General features: G+C 38.7%; 1 protein-coding gene across 13 annotated transcripts in view; it reads right to left on the reverse strand.

Moving 5' to 3' along the window:
* Positions 1-5,811: 5,811 nt before the first annotated feature.
* LINGO2 (leucine rich repeat and Ig domain containing 2) overlaps positions 5,812-24,056 on the reverse strand; it is a 487,462-nt gene continuing 469,217 nt past the window's right edge. For all 13 annotated transcript variants that reach the window (XM_021529248.4, XM_021529246.4, XM_077790471.2 and 10 more), the window contains one exon: positions 5,812-20,052. In XM_021529248.4, coding sequence (XP_021384923.1) covers positions 18,196-20,016 — 1,821 coding nt within the window. In that variant the 5' untranslated portion in view covers positions 20,017-20,052 and the 3' untranslated portion in view covers positions 5,812-18,195. The remainder of the gene's footprint in view (positions 20,053-24,056) is intronic.

The raw sequence follows: 24,056 nt of genomic DNA on the forward strand, positions 1-24,056 counted from the left end.
AGCATTGTTTTTAGGGAAATTATCAAACAGCAGTAGATATTGAAGTAGCTGAAGCTGTGAAAATACTGTTTGTTTAAAACTGTCAAAATTTAAAAACATGTTTAATGACACATATACAGCCAGGCAGTGCTGGTTTTATGTGTGAAATACAGGTAACTGCCTGGTGGGGAAAGCTGAAAAAGTGGTGTGCTTTCAGCCAGAAAAAGGTGACTACTGAGCCTTAAGGTATGCATATTCACAACATTAAAACAAAGGAATTATTCCAAGTTGATGGAGAAGTAAAATGCAACTTGTGGCTATAGTTCTGTGTAATGAAATAGGGGAGTGCTGAGCAATGAGAAGAGAAACCAGTAACAAGTGTATCTCCTAAGGGTTATTCATGTAAAAGTGATCCTGTACTGGTTGAATCATAATACATTTCAACATAATTTGATAGATTCTCTCTGTGGTGCTTTGAACTTGTCTGGATGTCAAGTGCCCACCAAAGGTGTTCTTATCACTCACCTCCTCTTTTGGACAGGGAAATAAAATATAATGAAAGCCTTGTGTATTGAGATATGAACAGAGAGAGATCACTCACCAATTACCATCATGGGCAAAACAGACTCAGCTTGGGGAAATTAAATGAATTTACTAACAATAAACGAATTTACTAACAACCAAACCAGAGTGGGATAACAAGAAATAAACCTAGTAACATCATCCTCCCCATTGCTCCCTTCTTTCTAGGCTTAATTTTACTCCCAATTTTCTCTTATCTGCTCCCTTCCAGCAGTGAAGTAGGGAATGGGGACTGTGGTCGGTTCACATCTCTGATGGTCCTTCCTCCTCAGAGAGGAATCCTCACACCCATCCTTTCTGCTAGCATGGGGTCCCTCTCACAGGACACAGTCTGCAGGAACCCCTGGGCAGGTGGGTTGGGGTGACCGCCTTCCCAAGAGCGATTTCCTCCTGGTCCAAACAACCTGTTCCCTCAGCCCACCTTGCACTCAGGCCCGGATATAGCAGTAAGTAGACGACCAGAAGAAGAAGGAGGGCTCTTGATGTGAAGAACCCAGTTGGGCTTTATTGTAGGAAAGGTGATGGGTCCAGGGAAAACAGAAGACAGGTGAGGAGGCAGGCAGGGTAAGCAGAAAGGATCACAGCCACAACCAAAGGGTTTCAGGATCAAGAGGCCGGGGGTGAGAGGGTGCTGATCTCTCAGGGGTGCAACAGGCACATACACATATGGCACTGTGAACTGCTACTCTCCTCCCCACAGGGGAGGGGTTAGGTATATAACCAGGAGGGTGTAGGAGGGGTCAGGGTACAAAGAAGCCAATGGGGATGGGGAAGGAGGAGGAACTAGGATGGGGTGACGCAGCTTCTACCAGTGGGGGGTGGAGAAGAGAGTGGTTTGTGACAGGGGCCAATGGGTAGGCAAGGGGTACAGAATTTTCTTGAACTGCGGGAGTAGTACAATTCTTGAGTGCCAGGGCTGTTTTGCATAGTACAACAGGGGGTTCTGGGAAGACTTCAAGTCCCTCACCCTGACCTAGGAGAGAGTCCTCCCAGGCCATCCCTGCCTTGATGTCTGGCCCATGACCTCCCACAAAAGTTTTTCCACAGTCCTTCATGAACTGCTGAGCAGTCCATTGTGGGGTCCTTTGTGAGGTTGCAAATCCTGCCTGCAACTCTGCTTCAGTGTGGGCTCATCTCTCAACAAGGCCACAGATACTGACAGGAGCCTGCACCCATGAGGGTTTATCGGAGGGTTACAGCTTCCTTCAGGCATCCACCTGCTCCAGTAGGGTTCTCCACTGGCTGCAGGTGGATCTCTGCATCCCTATGCATCTCCATGTGCTGCAGCTGTCTGAATGTGGCATTCACCATGGGCTGCAGGGGAATCTCGACACTGGTACTTGGAGACTTCCTCTCCCCCCTGCACTGACCTTGGTCTCTGAATGGCTGCTCCTGTCAGATATTCTCGCTCCCTTTCTGGCTGAAGTTGGTGGGGTTTTTTTACCCTTCTCTATTATCTCAAAGGTGGTGCCACTGTCACTGATGGGCTCAGCCTTGGCCAGTGGCAAGTTTGTCTTAGAGCAGGCTAACATTGGCTCCACTGGATACAGAGGAAGCTTCTAGCAGCTTTTCAAAGAAATCAACATCCCTGCAGTCCACAGTGCTATCTTGCCATCAAAATCTTGCCATGCAAACCCAATGCACTACCCATATCCAGTCCTTTCTAAAATCTTCCTGGAATTTATTGCAAATGACTGGAACCTAATAATTCTTCTGCTAAGAGAAAGAGATCAGCAATTCTAGACTGGGTATTATCCACAGCCAAAACTTTAACAAGGCATTGAGCTGAAAATTGTGTCTATCCCTTTTTATAAGTGGGACCCGTATATGCATGTTGTTCCCAGACTCTATTTATAGCAGACACAATTTTCATAAATAGTTGAATTAAATTACAAAATTTGGTATTGTCTGCTACAGTCTAAATTGATGCATACAAGCATTTGTTATAGGAAGCAACTAAATATCACAGTTACAATTGTACTCAAGGCCTCTATCCTGTAAGTACTTAAAACTGACATTCATTGAATTCAATTTCTTGCTGACTGGTGATAAGTGAGCTTTTTCTTATAGTCAAAGGTGTCATAAAGTCCCAAAGACAGGGCATGTGGAATTCTGGTTTGTGTTCCCTATGCTAGTTATGCATTCATGGCACAGCATGTACAGGCTTCAAAGGCATGTGTGGTGAATATGTAATAAAAATTTTATTTAATTTACTTATGTTTGCCACAACCACCTCTAACTAATACAAGAGAAAAAGTGGGAGTTCTGTGTGGTATGTGCTCATTATTTAATAAGCACATTGTACATTGCACAAACTCTGAATATCAATGAATTCCTAAACATAAGAATCACATTGTTTTGGAACATAACAACATATAGACACCATAATGCCAAATATAAAAATGCAAAAAAAACCCCTTTGGAACAGGATCAGCATGATGGGAAATGAGGCTGCTATCAGCAAATGGTCATTTGCACTCAGTGATGGGAATGTACCAAAGTACCACCAGGCAACAGAAAGTTATTGGCTTGGACAAATGAGTATTATAGAAATGAGTATTTGGGATTGAGGAAAGGTAGTGGTGGGAGACTAAACAAGTGGTATGTACTGCTTCTCGCAGAAATCATATTGAGAAGTTGACTGGGGTATAGGCATGGTTAATTGCCTTGCTATGTGTTAGAGCATTCTGAGAAGGGCTAAAGTTTCTTCTCTGTATGTGTCAGCTAAGATGGTGTATTCAGAGTGCAATGTGATAGTCTTCTAATCAAAACTGGGCACTTTCTCAGTAAAGAAACAAAAAAACAAACAAGCAAAAAGCCCCCTAAAACCCACAAAAAAACCCCAAAAAACAAAAAACAAAAACAAAAAAAAAACAAAACAAAAAAAACCCCACCCCAAACCAAAAAACACCTAGTGGTCTTTCAAAAGGTTGGCTGATTTCCTGATGCTGGCTGCTAAAAGCCAAAGAAGTGTAAAAATTAAATTAAGATGTTATTCCTGCATAAAAGCAAGGACTACCTGGACTCGTATTCTTAGACCCATTCTAGAAGAGGAGTTTTACATGACCTGTCATGAGGAAAGCTGGCCACACATCTACAGAAGGCAAATCTGTAAAGAGCTCAAGGGGACTATACTGATAAAGACTGTGACTGCCTGTATTAGATCTAGAGTATGCTTTTATCTAAAAACGTACCAAAAAAAAAAAAAATTTCCTCATAATTTTCCTGTAAAGTTCATTCAAAGGGAAGACACAGAAACAATGTAGCCTATCAAACAGAGGAAGATACATGAATTACAAGACAGAGTGTTTCAGTCCTGGATAGGAAAGACCCGGTTGATTTCTGAGATTTCTCCACAAGATTACAAGCTGTCACTAAAAAAGATAATTAAGAAATCCAATATACTGCCTTTTTAGTCTGGATTTAAGCTGTAACAGAAACTGTTGTAGTATTGCAATAGCACTCAGTACCATTCCTGATATTAAAAATGTATCCATAAAGTCTTAATCTTCTAAAGAACAATAAAATAGTGCATAACCTCAAGCAGAGGTGCAGGGTGAATATTTGCAGGTGATAAGGGCTTTATATTAGTTGTGTGCTGGATACAAAGGCTGTGTTGTCTCTCTTGTTTTTGTGAAATCAAGTAATTCTGTTTATCTAACTGGAAAAAAACCCCACCAGCTTCAAAAATATTTGTGATATACATAGACCAAAGAAAAATGCAGTTACTTGACAACCTCCAGCACTCTCATAACAGCAACAGGATATATTTTTTACAATCCCTTGTTCTGGGGCACAGAACACTTAGCTTTGATTGTTCTCACTCCAACTGACCTTTGTGTTCCAACTTGCTCTGGCCCTCTGTGCTGTAAAATTATTTCTTTCACAGGCCTGTTTGAGTACATCTTTGTCCTTTACCGTTATGGTCCTCTAAAGCAGAGAGCAGTCTGGCTTCCTACTGGCCACCATACCACCCTGCAGTGACTGCTGCCTGCACCAGGTAGGGCCAGGCAAACTAAGGGAACAGCTGTGGGGCTGGGCACAAAGAGCTTCTACCAGCAGCTCCTGAAGCAGGAACCAGCACCAATCAAAGACACACTTGACTGCCCAGGTGTTATACAGACCATTAACACATTTCAGGCTGAATCAGGCTGGACACACTATTCTAGTGCCTGGAGATGAGTGCTGAGTGTGGCTCCGTTCCTTGTTTTGGTCTATTGCAATGGGCCATGGCAGCAGTGCTCACTCTGCTGGGGCTTCCTGAAAGGCACTTCTTTCCTAATATTTTAGTCTTCTTCTCAGAATTAATGTTTTGTACTTGTCACCAAGGACTTGGCTGTGTTGTTCCAGAGCCCTGTTATGTGCCTCTGGCATTTACTTCCTCTTGGTAAGGGATTTTGTTTTTAGAAACCACTCAGCAGCTGACAAATACACAATGTCCAAAGGTTTGTCTTCATCTCAGGTGATCCTGTCTGCTATTCATGCCACTCTACAGCCTTTCCCATAGGCTGGTTGCCATTGGAACTGTTCCAGCTGTTGTCTGGAAACCAAACATCAGCAAGGAACCAGAGATGTAAACGCCTTAACAGAACACGGGACTGGCAGACAGCTGAGGGCATATCCATCTCCACAGCAAAGAAAACTTGTTTCCATCTGTGAGTGCAGGTGTGTCTCTTTGGCAATGATGAGTGTAAAAGTAGAAGTAGACATCAGAAAAAGGGCTTGAAGTATGAAAAGGACCATTTAAAAGATTCTGAATCAGCAGCTCCTCAGCACCCAGACCCATCTGCCCACACTTGCCTGGGAAGAAGGCACTGGGACAAAATGGTCCTGGGACTCAATGGGAACATCACATGTGGAACTTACCAATCACACCCTCCTTAGAAAGTGTGTGGAAAAGATAGTCTAGAGATGATACTTTATGGCACATACTGACCTAGTTAGGAGAACTAGATTTTATATGGAGAAAAGCAACTTTATTGGAATGTTTAAGAAAAACCTTTTCTCTTTATAAGCAATATACTCACAAAATATTCTATGCATATTTCCAAAACTGTAGAAGGGAACCAGAATGACAGCCTCAAACTTTTATCTGAAAAAACACGAGTGAAATAGTAGTGGATTTTTATATTTATTTTTTCTCTTTTTTTCTTTCTATTTTCAAGGAAAGTATTTGTGCCTCAACAGATGAAATTCATAACTTTGTTTTGTGATTAGATAATTTAAACATAGAAATAAATTACAACAATGCACTTTCAAGCCTTTATTTCTTCATTTAAGTAATTGACAAATCTGAAGGACACAGACAATAGGCTTGCAGCAGAACAGTGTCACAATTAAAATCAATTTATATGAAAAACAATTACAACAGCTATTGAAAATCCAGGAAGGGTTGATGTTTTGAATGTAACAGAATGCATTTTAATAAAGTATTTGTACTGAAATGAGGTGGTTTGTAGATCTCCTCTTTGAATGAGGAGAGAGGAGAATCCTTGTGTTTAAATACTGGAGTGAATGTATTTTGTGATCCGAAGGGAGCATTTTATTACATTGAGAAAATAATTCTCTCATCAACAAGTTCACCTTTTACTTGTGTTTCTGACATTCATTCTTACAGTATAAAACCCACCAGAGCATTTTTAAAATGCATACGTCCTTTTGTTTGTAATGTTTTAGATTTCTGCTTCAGTAATTTAACCTTAAAGGACAAACTGACTTCTCACATGCCTTTTCGTATGCAGTTCTCTAAGATGGCAAGGATATCCTGCAAATATTTCCTTCAGTTCTAAATGACTTGGACACAGACTTTCCAATGTCTTGAAAGTTGATGGAGGTCTTGAAAGATAAAATGGAGGTACTGGTTAATCTGCTTCCCAAGGAGCAGTTGTTAATTTTAATCCTGCCAGATAAACTTATACCTCAGTATGAGGTATAGTTCCAGTGACTGCTGGATTGCAAGGCTGTAACCATTAACTATCAAACATACTTCACTGATATTCACAGTAAAATCTTCTGGCTTCAGTTCTAAAGCAGAAGCTGGGAATAGGGAAGTTCCAAGTATTTGACTCATGTATAAGCAAAACCAATCTTGATTAAAAGATGAGGTTGGCCACAACTCAATGTTGTGGCAAATGGGGTTATGTCAGGAAAAATTCCCTATAATAAACACTGGCAGCAGTAATTTGAAAAGTGTATTCTTGTTACTTTATCCATTAAAGAGCTGGGAAACATGTGAAAATAGTAGTTTTCTTTCAAGAAACTTGGATTAGACAGTGGAGAAATTATGGGACTTAGTTTTGGTAGTTTTGTATAAGGACTAAATAGAAATGTTTTTGTAGTAGTAGTAGTCTTGTTGCTTGGTGTGACACTTGACTATTGATGTGTGTTTTGCATTCATTTCAGCATTTCTCATCTATAATCAAAGGCAAAGACACAGATTTTGTTGACAATTTAGGAGATAATAATGTTTTTCAAACATTGCAAAGACACTAATTAAGTGAGGCATTAAGAGGTCCTTTCATCCAATATACCACTGAACTGCATAAAAGTCAGCATCTAGTTGTGTGCATCTCTCATGACAATTTTCTTTCATATACTGCCGTTACTCTGCAATCCTTTAATTAAAACTGTTGGAAAGGCTGACCACAGGGCAGACCACTGCTGTCACCACCTTGCCAAGAAGAGCCCTCATCTGGAGCCCTTTGAGCAGCAGGGCTTGCATTTCTTAAAAAAGATTTTCTTTGTTTGATACCAACCCCCATCAGAATTATCATTCCTCACACAGGTATGAGTGAACTATAACTCCTTGGCTTCATAACCCTTAGGGAAATGGTAGAATCATTCTTTTGGAAGGTAAATATTGTTGTATTCTCCAAAGAGTTAGAGGCCCAGGGTTTTGATTACAACTAAGAAATCCTGAGTTGCAGCCTTCTGTTTATATTACAAACAGGCTATGCCTTCTCCAATCCAGGAAAGGATGATATGATATCCTTTAACAAGATGTGACAGCCTACCAAACCCATAAAAGCCAACAAAAAATTCAATAGGGCCTTTTAAAATGAAAATGTTTCTGCAACTCAGAAGGCTGCATTGCCTCTATCTCCTTTGCATGGCACGCCTGCCCAATGTGAAAGCAAAATATTTCTTGCAGTGCATTTGTACTGGTGCAGTGCACAGATGCACAAAAAGTCAATAGATTATTAAGGTGAGATGTTTGGTTTTAGTGATAGCAATAATTTTGATAAGGATGCAATCTATTAATCTTTGAAAAAACAGCAAAAGCTCTCTTAGCAAAAGTAATAGATTAAATTTGTTATCATTGTCTTTCTATAATAAAATAAGTGTGCTCTCCATCACTTGTGCTTTTGAGTTATATAAATAGGAAAGTTATTGGAAAATAGCTCAGAAAAATATAACTTCCACTTAGGGACTGATGAGGTAAGTAAGATATTCCAGCTGGTGGTTACAGCATTAACTAGCTGAATGAATTCCCTAGCTATTAATTAATAAACCAGATCCTGCAAACCAAAATAATTCCTGAATTACTTAGAAAATGTGCTAAGTACCAGTGTAACATAATTTTTAGGTACATTTTAATTTCTGTTCATGTTTACTATCCAGTCCTGCATTTTATTAACTTCTTACTGCATTTCATTTCCCATGGATTACTAAAGTTGAAACTTATCCTTCCCAGAAGAGAGAAAAAATAAGGAATTTCCTGTATCTAGGAAAGAAAGAATTTAAGCTAAATTTCCCAGACTGCTACTGAGCCTGTAGACAGAAAGGCCTGTTCTTTTGCAATAACTCTGTGTTTCTTAATCCAGCACTTTTACACTTTATTTATGCTTTCCCAGGATGAATTACCAGCCTCTCCCCCAGATAGCAGAACTCCCCCAGATAGTACCAGAGATGAACAAAGCCCTTTTTTTTGCATGTTATCTATAGCTGTACATGGGTAGGTTTTATGGGGCAGAAAATTCACTGTGAGCATTCCCTCATATGAGAATAACTCAGTCTCTGTGAATTGAGTTTACTTGGTAAGTAGTGTGATTTTTGATTTCCCATCAACTTTTAAAAGTACAAAAATATTAAATCCAGGCATTTCTTAAAATAAACATTGGATGCCAAGATTTATTTATTTAAAGATGTCTGTATAATCCAGTACAGGGCTACTAACTATGTGGCAAATCCTCTATAGTGGATCTGCAATAGTATAAATATTCTTAAAAATTTTTGAAAGTGACTGTGCTTTAGAAAATTCTGTATGCTTTTAAAAATCTAAAGTGTATTTGTTAAGAGTAATAAATTCTACAATTTTTTTTTAAATTTTAATGAATGTGTCAGTGATTGCCTGATGCAATGGTGTTTTTCTCTATCTGGGTATAATGGAGAAAACTAGTAGCTGCTTCTACTGTAAGAACTGGAAATTGCTTAATAAATCTTGTGATATAGGAACAGGGTCTTCCACTTGTTATAGTGTAATCTTAGGATGGAGGAACCTTTGAAGAAAGACCTTTGCTCTCTGTGCAGTGGTAGGGGAAATGGCTCTTTTTTCATGTCGTATTGAAGGCAGCACTGCAGTACATTAGACTGCTGATCAGATTAAAAATATTATAAATAAAGTAGATTGCCATAATAAAATCAATAACGAAGTTTCTCTTACAATTTGCATTTGCGTTTGACATTCTGCTCTGGAGGAGGGTACAGTGGGGCAAATCAGTCAAAATCTTTTGGAGGTGTCAAATGCAAATGCAGGAGGATAAGACACATATCAGGGGGCATAGAAGAGTTCAGATTCAGCTCCTGTCTGTCTGTGCTCCTAGCAATCTATCAGGATTTTAAATTGCTTCTTCTTTTCCCGAGGTAGCAACTATTTTCCCTTCTACAGAACAGGACCCTAAGTTAGAGTATAATGGGTATGCAGGTGATAAATCTTAATTCAGATTATCCTGGAAACAATAAAAAAAAAAATTGCTGTTGGTAAAATACCTAGCTTTGGAAAAATGGGAGTAGCAATAGTTTAGATTACAGCCTGTGTCCTTCTTCAAAGCTGATATCTGATGAAGACTTGGTAGATTGTGGCAAATCTCAGGGGGTGAAATAGTTTTCAGCCTCAGCAGAATCTACTTTTCACCACTTAATTTTTTTTGTAATTACAGAGGTGTTTGAATACTGATGATTTCCTCAGTAACCATGTTTCAGATGCAGATTTTCAGTATTTGTTGCCTTCCAAGTTACACAGCTGGTGAATCTATCTTTCTGCTGTTCTCTCTGTGGTGCTGTTAACTGCCATGCTTTTCTTCTTGCAGCATTCACCTGATTGATATCCCCGTCAGTTACCCGAACACACTGTGCAAGTAAAAGTGAGGAAACAGGCTGATTGATGCTTTGTACGGATGATAAATCCCAAAACACATCTGAATGAGACCTTGGTTTTTCTCTGTGTTTGAGGGCTTCAAGCAATGAAGGAGGAAAGTGTGTAGTTGAAAAATACCTGCCATAGTCTTCTATTTCTCACTGTGTGTGTTCAGATTCTCAGTTCAAGACGTGTGGGTCTGAAAAGTCAGCTTGTTTTGAAGACGTGATACTAAGGAACTCTGTGCGGAAACTGTATTTTTCTGGTCTTAGTTTTCTACACTACACCTTGGGGAAAAAGTGATCAGCTACAATAGGGGAAAAGATGTAAATTTTCTTCACTTTTTCAAGTAAAGTTTGCCACTCCATGGAATTATTTATTTGGGTTTCATTGTGGATAATTATGATACACATAATGACATAAGCCCTAAAGTAAAAATTTAAAATTACATTCAGGACAATTGTCTTGACAACAAAGCACTTTTTTTTTGTTTGTTTGTTTTTGTTTGTTTGTTTGTGTTTTTGTTTGTTTTTGGTTTTTTCATTATATTTGCATATTTTGCTCAAACATGAAGCAAACTTATGGACAAACCTGAATTGTCATGTGCTTCATGGATCATGACAGCAAGGCTGCTTCATTTCCCATCCATACTCATGAGCATATATATCAAAATAAATTACAGCACAATTTTTTCATGTTAAACTTGTCACTTTTTAAAAACAATATACATTTAATACTTGAAATAAGAAAGGAACAAAACAAATATAACTATTTTTTCACACACAAACATGTACATATGAACTGCATGTGCTTGCAAACAGATTTCAGTGTGATGATATTTTAATATATCTGCACTATGGCATTCCCTTGACAAACAATGAGAGACTTGTTATCATGTGTACTTGTTCAAAAGCCAAATTCCTACTATATGGCCGTAAGCTCAACAGATCAGTCTTATAATTTACTTCCTACTTATACAGTGCCCAGTGTAATTAAGCCAAGTGTTTGCTTTTAGTATCAAAATGACATAAATTAATTCTTTAAGAAGCAATAATATTTTGTTTTCTGAAAGACCAAAATTACTAATATGTGTAGAAGTTGACCACCATCTTCATAGATGCTTGTGCAGCTACTTATGCACAATGCTTTAAAGCCGTTGTTTTTGGCTTTAAGTGTGAGGAGGTGAAGTTTCGGACTTGCAAATGCCATGAGTAGAAATAGGCTGACTTCTTCAAGGTCAGAGATTTCCATTTGCCTTTTATCCCTTTCTTCCCACATTTTCATGTTTTTCAGTTCTGCTAGCAGTGTAAATATTAAAGCAATCCAGAGGAAAATGCACAAGATGCCACAAGATGAGAAATAATTAAAACATGCATTCTGCTTATTTTCCACTACAACTTGCTTAGTAGAAAGCAAAAAAAAAGGCGTAGATTTGTTTATCAATTTTCTAGTGTAATCAGGACCTACAGAACAGTGTCAAGAGGATTTCTCCTGATTTATATTGCCTGACTACAGTAGAAAATGTGTTTTCAGTCTCTTACTGCAGCAGTTCTGCTTCATGACAATTTTAGTACAGTTGAATAAATACAGATAATCAAATTAGGAGGCAAAAGTCTGTTCTTTTGTACCTATCTATAACCTATTTTAATATGAAAGATAAAACATCATTCAATTTAAGCTGTAATAACATAGAGTATTTTGTTGACTATGCCATCTCTTTCCTCATTCTGCTGATGCTATAAATACAGATTTTATTTCCAGCTGGCCTTATACCCAACCACCTGCTTCTAGTGAAAAAGATAAAACAAAACAAAACCCACCCAACCCCCCCAAAATTCCTGCAGATTGCTTTTCACATGCTATCTTAGTAGCAGGATTCTCATAAAATTTGATTTATATCATTTGCAGGAGAGGTTTCCTCAAGCTTTTTCTTCATATTTACTTTTATTTTTGGCTTGAAGAAGGCTTAAGATCCCGCTTTATGATCTAGATTCCAAAAGCCATGTAAGCATTCAATGAAACTTAACCAAATCCAGAGACCTTCCTTTGACATCACAGTAATTTGAAATTGAGAAGGGAATTGAGCAGAGCTAGGAGACAGACAAAAGGAGCATGTGTCACTGAACTGTGATTCTTTTAAGTTGCCAAGGAAAATTGAGATTTTAATTCTTATTTCAGATAATAAGAATTGCTTTGCTAGAAATATCTCATTGATTTCTTGAAACATTCTCCAGCAATCAGGCCCTTGGACTTTTCTAAAGATGTTCCTTTAACTCCTTCAGATACAATAGAGTTTTAAATTATTGGATGAGAGCTTTTTAGTTCTTCTTTCCTGGTACTTTTTGGCACAAAGAGCAATCAATCACACAGGATACTGAAAAGAGTCAGAAAGCGTGTATCCAATGTTTTCCCACATGTTGTTTTATGGCAAAACCATGTATCAACTGAAGCATACTGAGATTTCTAAGACACTACTGCTGTGCTGTTCATCAGTTAGAGTTTAGTGAGAAGGGACAACTTGACTGTATGTTTTTTTTTCCGGCTACTCCATGTCAAACCACTTGGTGAGCAGAGGATGGGAATGGACAAACAACAACCATGATAGCCCCAGGTAGACTAGGGCCATTCAATGGTAAAATCTTATTAGCAAACTGGTCAGAAGAGGTTTCCTCTTCCTCACTTCTTGCTGGATGTTTCACTGCTGTGAGTGGAGGTGGAACACTGTAGCTTATTACGCAAATGTTGCCTCATGTGAAGAAAAATGGGTAAGGATTGTGCATTTTATTGGTGCTAATGGACTATTTTCATGGGATGCAGTAGTGAATAAGGGAAAATAACTACATGACTATAGTTTCTTGTCTATCCTTGCTGGAAGTTGCTGTTGTCCTTGGGCAGCCAGAAATTGCTTGATCACCTAGATTTCAAGCCAATGCTTTGTCTTTTCATGGGTTAAATGGAGGTTTCTGGCATTCACACATCCTGAGATTCTTTCTGGGAAAGTCTAATGTAAAAAACAGATATTCAGGTGTTGTGTAGAAAAGTTTGTTTCACATCTTTGATGTGATTCAGTTGCAACATGGCCTACATAACTCAGTAATCTCCTTGCTAGATTTTTATTCTGTTACAAAGTTAAGATATGACTTTTGATTAAATATTAAGGCTGAGTTCTTATGGTGTCTCATCTGCCTAAATTACAATTTGTTGTTCTGAGCATGTAATGTATAATATTTCTTATTTTCTTCATGGTGTTATAATTGTTGTTGCTATAGGTGATGCAAAATCAAAATTAAACAAATAAGGAAGAGAGCTACCATTTAAGTAAATAAAGGAAACCTTGAATGGCAGTATGATAATGAAGCCAACTGAAATGAAATTTAGTTTCAAAATGTCCAGTGACATCAGCATCTCTAGGGGTCATGGTGTCTCCTGTTCAGTTGTATTGGGAATTGTTGCTTCTGCTGGCACTTAGGAGCATGCGTGAATGTATAATGTGGGTACAGAGGGTAAAAGCAGCTTCCCAGTCTGAATCTAATGTTACATTTTAATGGACAAAGCTTTTCTGCAAAGAAATTTGCGAAGTTAAGAAGAAAGAAGAAGGGACAAAAACCAGAGAACTAACTCAAAACCTAAAAAAAAAGGCTGAGGTGGGGTGCTGCTTAGTATTATCCATTGTTAAATCATTGCAAAAAACTCTTTTCTGTATACATTGCTTCAGTGCTATCTTTAACTCACTTATAGAAAGTTTAACTGGTGTGGGAAAAGGGCTGGGTTAAAAACTGTTTAACGGTGAGGCCCAAAGAGAGGTGAATGGTGCCACAACTATTCTGGTCACTGGCAATGTTCCCAGGGCTCAGAATTAGGCCCAATCCTGTTTAATATTTTTATCAATTATCTGGAGCGCTCCCTCAGTAAGTTTTCAGGTGACACCAATTTGGATGTGAGTGTTGATCTGCTGGAGGGCAGGAACGCTCTACAGAAGCATCTGGATGGGCTGTATTAATAGCTCAAGGCCAATGGTATGAGGTCCATAAAGGGCAAGCACTGGATCCTGCCCTTAGGTCACAACAACCCCATGCAGGTCATGGAGTGGCTGGGAAGTGGCTAAACAGAAGACCAAGGAGTGCTGGCTGATAGCAGCTGACTATAAGCCAGTGTGTGCCCAGGTGGCCAAGAAGACCAATGGTGGCCTGGTCTGTATCAGCAATAGTGTGGCCAGCAGGAGCAGGACAGTGATTGTCCCTCTGTACACTGGTCAGGTCACACAGGACTTGTCCTGTGTCCAGCTCTGTGCCATACACTACAATAGAGAAATTGAGGTGGTGGATTGTGTCCAGAGAAGGCCAACAGAGCTAGAGGAGGGTGTACAGTGAAAGTGCTATAGCTAAGGAAGCAGAAAAGAAGGCTCAGGAGAAACTTATCACTCTCTACAGCTCCCTTGAAGGAGGTTATAGCCAGGTGAGGATTGGCTTCTTCTTCCAGGCAACCAGAGACAGAATGAGAGGACCTAGCCCCAAGCTGCAACAGGGGAGGTTCAAGCTGGACATCAGGAAGAATTTCTTCACTAGAAGGGTGGTTAAGCATCAGAATGGGCTGCCCAGGGAATTGGTGGAGTCACTGTCTCTGGGGCTGTTCAGTAAATAACTGGGTGTGGCACTTAGTGTTATGGTCTAGTTGTCAAGGTGACAATCAGTCAAAGGTTGGACTTGATAATCTTGATGATCTTGAAGATCTTTTCCAAGCTAAATGATTCTGTGATTCACTGTGATTCTGTAAACACTTATACAATCATCTATTCTTATCTTTGATCTGTGCAAGTGGACTTCAAAACGTATTTGCAAGAGGCCTGGACATTTCTCTTACAAGAGTTATTGACAAGGATATTTTGGTACCTGTTTTCTCAACTTGCTTTGCTGGTTCTGACATTTTCAGTTTTCTCCTTTTCTGCAGAACTATTGCTGCTCCTCAGTTTTGTTACACTGGCTGCCAAGTAAATTCAGGCTAGTGTCAGCATGGAGACCAGCCAGTATACCAGTCAGAGGTAGGTTAAAACCTTTGATTCCTCTTTTAGTGCCAGGTATGCACTATCAGCCTGTTTCTGAATATATGATAGGGGAGCCATGTGGGCCAGATGCCTTCTCACAGCCCAGTCCTTTTACTCCCCTGCAGTAAAATAAGCTGTAGTGCGTCTCTTTGATCTCTAGCAGAGAAGTGACTCCTTCAAGATGCAAGGTAAGCATTCAGCCACTATTCTTAAAAGGATTGCCAAAGGTGCTTGTCTAGGTCTGACTTTGACAGTGTATTCCTTATTCACCCAAAAGAGTCATAGTTAGAATGTGTCCCACAAATACAGAAGGAGACTATGTGGAGCAAGACATAAAGTGTCTCTGGGTCTTGCTGTCCTCACTTCTGTTAAGAGGTGCCATATGCCATGTTAAGTCCATGCTGAAATAAGTAGGCTGCAAAAAGTAGAACATTGCTAGAGGCAGGGAACAAACACTGATTCTGAAAAACTGAATACTGACTGAACTCAAGGCGATACACAGAATGCTGACAGCTCTGCAAAGCAGTACTCTGCAACAGCAAGTGGTGATTTCCATCACCAGCACACATTTCACATAGATAACCAAGAACATTTTTGCTCACAAATCCTTGCAGTGCCCTAACTGCAATCACTTCTTATGAGTCATTCTAAGGGAATAGGGGAATACCGCAACTCATAATTAATCCTAAAAGTACATTTTTTCTAGGGTGATGCTTTTGGAGACTATTTCTTTTATTGTGTCATTTTATATGAAGAAATCAGCTGAAAATGTCTAGAACTTAGGTGAATTTTTGCTTCTAACATTGATTTAAACATTTAACATTAAATGTCTGCAGGGCTAATAGATTACTAGTTAAAAAAAAAGACAATTACAAGGGAAAGGCACATGCAAATGTCTTCAAGGGACAGTTCAGAAACATTTTGTTTTATCCCCATTTGTTTCTTTAACTGCCCACATTAAGGTACAGTAGAGTTTTGGACTTCAGTGCAGTGGTTTTTATGTCAACAAAAATAATTTCCCTAGTGTTAGAATTTAGTCAGGGGTTATTCCATTATACTGATGTTCTACAAATGTCATAGAACAAAGAGTATTCTTATCAAGCATGTACATAAATCTCCAAATACCTAGTTCAAAGCATAAAGAAAAGGAAACAAGAAAATCCAACTCTAAACTTAAAGCCATGTTAAGTGAAAAAATTCTAAGTACCCTTGCAACCTCCTCAGTTTGATGACCTTAAATGAAGCAATGATGCAACCAATGATCAACTACTAAAAAAAAAAAAAGATTCTCAAAACTGCCTAGCCTTGGGTCCTGCATCGGTACCTCTGGGGAACACAGCTGGATTTTACAACTTTTGGCACATTTCCCTTGATAGAAGTGGGAGAATTTTTATCCTGCTTTTGAAATCTCTGCAGACTGTGGATACTAATTTTAGAAGCACCTGCATCCTGTTATAGGTCAGCCTGACTTTGGTTTCAAAATGCTGAAATCTAACACTAAGATTGAACACAGGCTCTTAAATCACATTAATCTGAATGTTCTGTCTTACAATATTTTCATATTCATCATGGTTAAACATAGATAAGGTCATTATCATCCTTACTCCAGATTATGCCAATCATTTCAAAATGGTATTTGCTATCAACCATGAATGACAAACCTATGGCTCATAACTGGTGGAAAATTTGAGAGGTGGCTGAATAACTTTGTATCTTGCAGTTGCTGAGGATTTAAAAATAAAAATGATGGTATTAATGATAAAGAATAAAATTTCACTTCTCAGTCTTTTAAGGATTTCTTTGGAAACATAAAACGAACAAAAGCTTTTTTGTACTGAACTAATGTTCCACTTCTGTCTTCTTTCCATTAAAAAAGATTCCTAAAATCTGGAAAAACTTGCCCCTCTTGCTCTAAGATACTGCCCCTGAAAGAAACATAACCACATTGTAATTAAAATGGCATCAAGAATAGCTAAGTAATCTGTTCTTGGAAATTAGCTTTGTGTCTTTGTGTTATCTACAAATATACAAGATGAGAATGACAGTGGCTAGAGGTTCATTATATCTGGCAGTATGTCAGCCTTTTTGAGGCTATCATGTTTTAAACATTATTTTAGTATTATAAATCCCCATATTATGCATGAACAACTGTAGTTTACTTGGCATTGGAGAAGAGTTCATTCCTAGTAACAGAGTGTTTGTGTGTTTTAATTCACTTGTATAAAGAGTAAGATGACCATATTTCCCAAGGAGTCTGCAGAATGTATTATGCTCTTTATTTAGCCCAGTACACATTAACATTTTAACAATAGCTTTGAAATTAATATAAGGGCTAACAAAACTGATTCTCTCTCTTCAAGGTAGAACTCAACTCCTCCATGCCAGCATTGACTAGTGGGTTGCCTTCCCTGTGTGAGATCCAGGGCTGTATTACAGTAAACTGGTCCAGTGTGATATCACAGATATAAAAATATTCCATTCTGTATCAAAACTAGGCACATGCCTTATATTTATATGAAGAGTAGGTCGACAGAGTTGAGCGGTTTTGCTCTCAACTATTCAGCCCTGGCCTTTTACATGAGGAGAAAAAGATCTTATTTCTAATTAGGAACTACAAGGATCTAATTTGTGTTTTTATGGTAGTTAAAAGATGGGTGACATCACACTTGGGTCAGTATTGGTGGATATCTAAAAGTACAACCTCTCCTTTGTATTGCTTCAAAATGTACACAGTATAGATGTAGATTAAAAAAAAAAAAAGCTACCGATTCTTTTTTTTTGTGTTGAACCAACTAGAAGGGAGGATGCAAAGTTTTACCAAATGAGATATATGGATACAAATTTCATTGTAGAGTGTGGTTTAGACAAATGTGTCTTTTTCTGTAAGTATGTAAATCCTACACTGTAGGGTTTTTTTCTTTTTCCTTTTGTAGCAGTAGAAAATGTTGAACAATTGTCCATGAGCATGAGCCAGTGGTTCATTGCTGATATCCCCAGAATGCCAATATTTGCAATGCAAACAGTTAGTACAAGTTTCCAGTTCTATGAAAGGCCCTGACACATCTGCCTCAAGGTCTGGAGGCTCTCTTGTATAACCACAAATAGTCTTTCCATTTTCATATAACCTTTTGATACACTGACAGCTGCATTAAGCTCCTTCTGCCTAGCAATTCCACATGCCAGGCTGTTTTAATTGGTTTTTTAATGCCACAGGAAAAGCACTGCTAGCAGAATACCATCAAATCATTTTCATATTGAACCTTCGTGGTCCAGAAACCTCCCCTTCAACCACAGCACCATTGTTTTTGCGAGGGACATATTCAAGGTCAATGCTGGTTTTGTGTTTTCCTTTCCCTCGGCTCCACACAAAAAGAAGAAGGAAACAAAATAAAACCACTCCAAGGAATGTGAAACAGCCCATAGCTGTGGACACCAATATTGTCTTAAGGTCCAGAGAGTAGCTGTTTGCATTAGTTCCATTAGAACTTGTGTCGTTGGAGTCTGTCATATACATAGGGGTCCTGTTGGCATAAAGGAAACGATCTGAGGTAAACCCCTTTACTGTCAGGGAGGCTGAATAGGTGTCATTCCCAGCTGCATTACTTGCAACACAGACATAGATCCCAGTGTCCTGGTCTTGGGCAAATCGGATCTCCAGGGTGCCATCTCCCAGAACAGTGGCTCTACCATTTGATTTAATTGTGATCAACCTCCGGCGTGGGGTAACCCAGGAGATGGTTGGCTGTGGGTCCCCGTCAGCACTGCACATCAGCTGCACGGTCTGTCCTTCCTCCACTACCAGGTACTGCAACTTCTTGTCTTGTATCCTGGGCTTCTTACAGGTGAAATAAAAGGAAAGAGCTGTGCTGTGAAAGTCTCTGAATGACCTCTCTCTGACACTGTCTGGGCCAGCACACATTGGTGGCTCACCACCAAACTGCAAGGTGGGCTGCCGCTGCAAAATCCAAAGAAGACGACAGTCACAGGCCAGAGGGTTATTGTTAATGCAGAGTACCTCAAGGCTTTTGGAGGAATGGAATACATTCTCTTCTAGGGTTTCTAACAGGTTTTGGGACACATTAAGCACGCGTAAGAATCGGAGCCCTTGGAAAGCATGTGGTTCAATGGTGCGCAGCTGTGCCCCCACAACGTGGAGCTCCTGCAGGCGCACTAAATCCGACAGCATGCCTGCCTCTATGGTGCTGATGGGGTTGTAAGAGAGGTTGAGATGTGTCAGGTAAACCAGATGTTTAAAAGCAGAGTAAGGTACTGCAGACAGGTTGGTGTTTGTGATGGAGAGAGAAGTCAGATTGAGGCCATACAGACTGTTGGCAGGCAGCATGTCCAGGAGAGGCCAGGCCTCTATCTGCAGGTCTTTCAGGCGAAACAGTCTTTTAAAGGCATATGCCGGCAAAGCGTTAATATTGAGCTGTTTCAAATGCAGGCTGATGAGGTTGTGGAGGTGAGAAAGAGCTTCTGTTGGTACAGCTGTGAGGTTGCATCTCTCCAGGGTGAGCTGCTCCAGGCTAAGCAGCCCACTGAAGGCCCTATGTGATATATACACCAAATCATTGTCCCCAACCTCCAGAGATTTTAGGTTATGCAGATCTTGAAACATGTAGTCCAGCAAAATGACAATCTTGTTTTCACTTATATCAAGCTTTGTTAAGTTTGACAACCCAGTGAACACCCCAAGGGGGACCAGCTTCAGACGATTTCCTTTCAGCCTCAAGGAGCGCAAGTTGAAGAGATTGTTAAAAGCTCCAGGCTCCACATTGGAGACAATATTGTCGCTGAGGTCAATCTCCTCCAGCAATGGGTATGATGTGAATTCCTCAGGGTTAACATTTTTCAGTCGGTTCTTACTGAGGTCCAAGATTTTGGTCTCAATGGGAATGCCTTCTGGGATGGACATCAGACGTCTTCGGTGACAGCTGACAGACTTGTTCTGTGCTGAGCATTCACAGCGGGCTGGGCAGCCCGCAGTGGGTCTTGTGAAGACAAGCAGCACAGCCAGACCCAGGAACAGCTGCCAGCATGATAGAGCTGTGTGATGCATGACTCCACTGATCTGGGCTAACCCTCTGTCACGGGCCTGTGGGGTGAGGATGGGAAAGGGGAGAAGTTAAGTCTGCAGAAAAAGAACCATACCATTGCAAAGCAAATGCATATGTTTTCATATTGAACAAATCAATAAAACCTATTGTGAATAGCATGACACATAAAAGCAGATTTTACTTCAATATCATAGGCCTAGTAAAAAGATTTGTTTATCCAGCATTTTCACCCAGATGTTGCTGAAGACAAAACAGCTTTTTCTACTGCAAACAGTAAAAGACATTTCAGTCTTTTCTCGGTCTCAGTAGGTTTCCTCAAGACAGAATTATAATTAACCCAGAGATAAATACCATACACTATGCAAAAAGGGCTAATAGCTTTTGCAATAAATTTGCAGCATTGGATTTCTGTGAGGTGATATGAAACTAAGCTTTTGTTCCCCCCCACCTCCATTAGTGTTTTAAGGCAAACCTTAATGATGCATTAGAATCAAGAAAAGGAGCTCCTTGACAATGAAAAGATTCCTTTTATCATTTATTGCATATATTACAGCCATAAAGAGAGGAAGGTTGTTCATGCATACATATACACAATGGCTCAGATGAGGAAGGAAGAACTGGTGCATCTCTGATTAGAATTTATAATAGGTCAAATTGATTCTTTGCTTTTACTCCACAGAGATATTTTGTGTGACAGTTTAGAACCCAAGATCCGAGAAGAGTTTACAGAATGCATTTTTGTGCTTCCAAGACATATAAACTAGTTTTAGGAAAACAAAAACAAAGTAAGATGAACTGTCTGTGTTTAAGCAATGCAGATTTAATTAAAATCATAGTTTTTAAAGGATTTATTTATTCCCACCTTCAGGTTAAAAATGAGGATAGAAGAAGACAAGATAACTTCTACTAAATTAGCTAGTCTTTTTCAAACGTTGTACTTTTCGGGTTTGGTCATCAAAGGCAAGAGACTTTTTCTAAGTCTACTTAGAAGTTACTAAATGAAAACAAACAATAACCCATTTCAAAAGGAAAGGTGTATTTGAGATGTTCAGAGTAAAGCAAACTGCAAGCAAGGACTATAGAAGTGCATTTGCTCCTGTGGTACAGCCAACATGATGAAGCTAAGGTATAGTGCTGGGATACAGACTTCATAATATCAATAAGCCTTGTAATGGGCCTCAGGCTTGTGATGTCTTTTCTGCATTGTTTAATTTGGGCTTAATTTTAATTGTGCTTGTAAAAATGCTTACATAACTCCCACCAGTAACTACCTCTTGCATCTGCTCAGATGACTATGACCCATCTGCTCCAATGCATAACTGGAGACAGACAAAATTTTCCAATAGCCAAGAATCCACCAACCTATCTGCATCTTTGGGCTTTGAGGATCATCTGGTTACTATGTAAGAAATTTGCAAATTGCATTTGAGTAAATATTTTTTTGTCTATGTGGTGTTCACATGGATTGTAACATAAAAGAAATCTTACACAGAGGATAAAGACTTTTAAACAAATATGTTATAACTAAATTGATGAAGCAATCAGACAGCTATTTGAGCAAACAAGCTGTTTGAAACATCAAAATAGTCCTGTATAAGTCATAGACTGATAAAAAAGAAAGTTCCACCAGTAGCTCTGCTACAGGAACACTGCATTCTGCTGGTACGCAACTTGGAATGTGATAACTCATCAAATCATCCCTCCTGATGGAAGAGAGTTGGACTCAGACTGTGGAAGATCAGAACAGGGAGATTCAAGGTGCAAGAAAAAGAGCAGATATTTGGATCTATGAATCTTATTGTATCTAAAAAATTTCTAAACAGGAACAATGAGTTTTGGCTTGTGTGCATTTGTATTATTGTGACTGGATTGAAAAATAAACAGCTGTTGTGCTCTGACTGTTAAAAACTAAACTGAGGGAAAAAACCTTTATTTTGGAGCTCTGTATAAATTCTGTTCTTTGACTGACCAGACATGAATAATGCAATTACTCTTCTCACAACTCTGTGGAAGAATTTCACTCTTGACTGATGTGGCTTTGTATTTCCATTTTTACACTTCTTTGCAGAGACTATTAATGTGAGGCACATTGCATGCTGATTTTGACATATAGACTGGAGACTGAATAAAAATTATTCTGTATTATATTACCTATAAAAGCACATTTCCACTTTGTTCTAGAAGGACAACCTATTGAGATTTAGTTTCCTCCTTAAATTGTAGTCTTGCAAGTAACTATTGCTAGTTATCTCCAGCTGTGACAAAGGTTTTTGGGGATAAACTTCACTTCATTAGGCACTAACTAAAATCTGGAAACCAATAGGGGAATCTGAGTTTGGTGTTTTCAATGAATTTAGATCAGAGAGGCTTCTGGGTTCTCTGATCATTACTTTCAGTGCTCAGTCTGTGAGGTTAGTGCTTTCATAGTGATACTTCTACCACACAGGGATTTAATTTCCCACCGTATCCATCTAATAATGTATGAAGCACAGTAAACAGGTTCAGTGGAAGATGAGCACTCCTGGAGTGTTTGGTTTCAATAGTGAAAATATGAAACACTTTTTGCAGCTATCCAATCCACCTGATAACTAAAACTTCTGAGGAGTACAAAGTAGAAGTTAGACAGTATAAAAGATGATAAAAGGCTTTTTTGACTGTGGCTGGAATATAGAAAAAATAGAAAATATAGAAAATATAGAAAAAATTTTCAAAAATTAACAGTAGTCTTCTGCAAAGGTATGTGCACAGATAACGAGATAGATATATATTTATCTGTAAGGGTGTATGCATGTGTGTGTATGCAATTGAAAGGAAACAAGATTCAGGACTGAGATACAATCTGGAGTGGATATATTTTAATAAGGACAAATAATAAATTATATTAAATATCAAGTCAGAAAAACAAAGATTAGATGGATTAATAAGTCAGGTTAGAAGAAAGTATAAATTACATTTATTATTACAATTTACATTGAGAGAGATTATACCATTCCTTATGCTGACTAAATCTGTGACTACATCCTTCACTTTGAACTGCTTTGTAGAAAAATTACTTCATCTTCATTATGCAAAAAAATGTAACCTTATCTCCAGCTAGGTCTAGCAAGTGAAAATTCTAATGTGAGACAAGGTGAATTTTGGAGAAGCCTAGAGTGAATTTGATGATCTATTGCATATATCCATTTAAATTTAGTGAAAATAGTTTTATTTTCAGGACATGTCCAATAACATCATTAGCTACGTCCACCTTGCGCCTCCAGTCTACGAACATTTTGAAAGGATAGAGTTTCATCTGTACAGAGCATTCCATGTCAGTGTGATCACAAGTATTTATTAGTATACATCCATTAATCAACAATGCTACTTTAAAAAGAGAGATATTATGCTATTAAAAGATATTCTTCATTGTAAGATGATTTCTTGAAGCAAAAAATTATTTTCTGCATTTCTTTAGACTTGTGAGATGTTAATTAATTGGAAACTGCACTGGGACAGAGCTGAATTGTTACTGTTAATGTTTACCATAATGCCTTTCATTCCTGCTTAATCAGCACTACATACTTTATCTTTGCCAGTGTAGGTATTCCTTCTAAACATCTGCAACACTGTCCTTTTTTGCTTCCCTCTCTTCACTGTGATACATACAAGAAGGTAAGGTGTATGCATGCAAGTATGCACACACACACATAAATGTAAACTGGAAGTAATAGTCTTACTGATCTGTGATTGTACTGTGCCTTGCATTACACAGTAGTGCTCTGAAATTATAGCTTGTTAGATGAAATTAAAAAAAAATATTATGAGCTAAGAATTTTTCTATGTTTGAATGTGAATGACAATGTGTAAAATTGCTTTCCTGAGCTTTCTGGGGTATTTGTCATGCTTTGACATCATATAAATGAAGGAGTTGTTTATTAAAAAATAAAAATAAACAAATTATTTTGTTTTGTCTTTCTCTGGCTCTGTTCTCTGTTCTTTAAGTCCAAAGTCAAGAGTCAAGTTACTGTTGGCTGATACTGTTTTTCAAAAGAGAACCCTATTC

Source organism: Lonchura striata, chromosome Z, assembly GCF_050655825.1.
Source record: "Lonchura striata isolate lonStrDom1 chromosome Z, ASM5065582v1, whole genome shotgun sequence".
Lineage (NCBI taxonomy): Eukaryota > Metazoa > Chordata > Aves > Passeriformes > Estrildidae > Lonchura > Lonchura striata.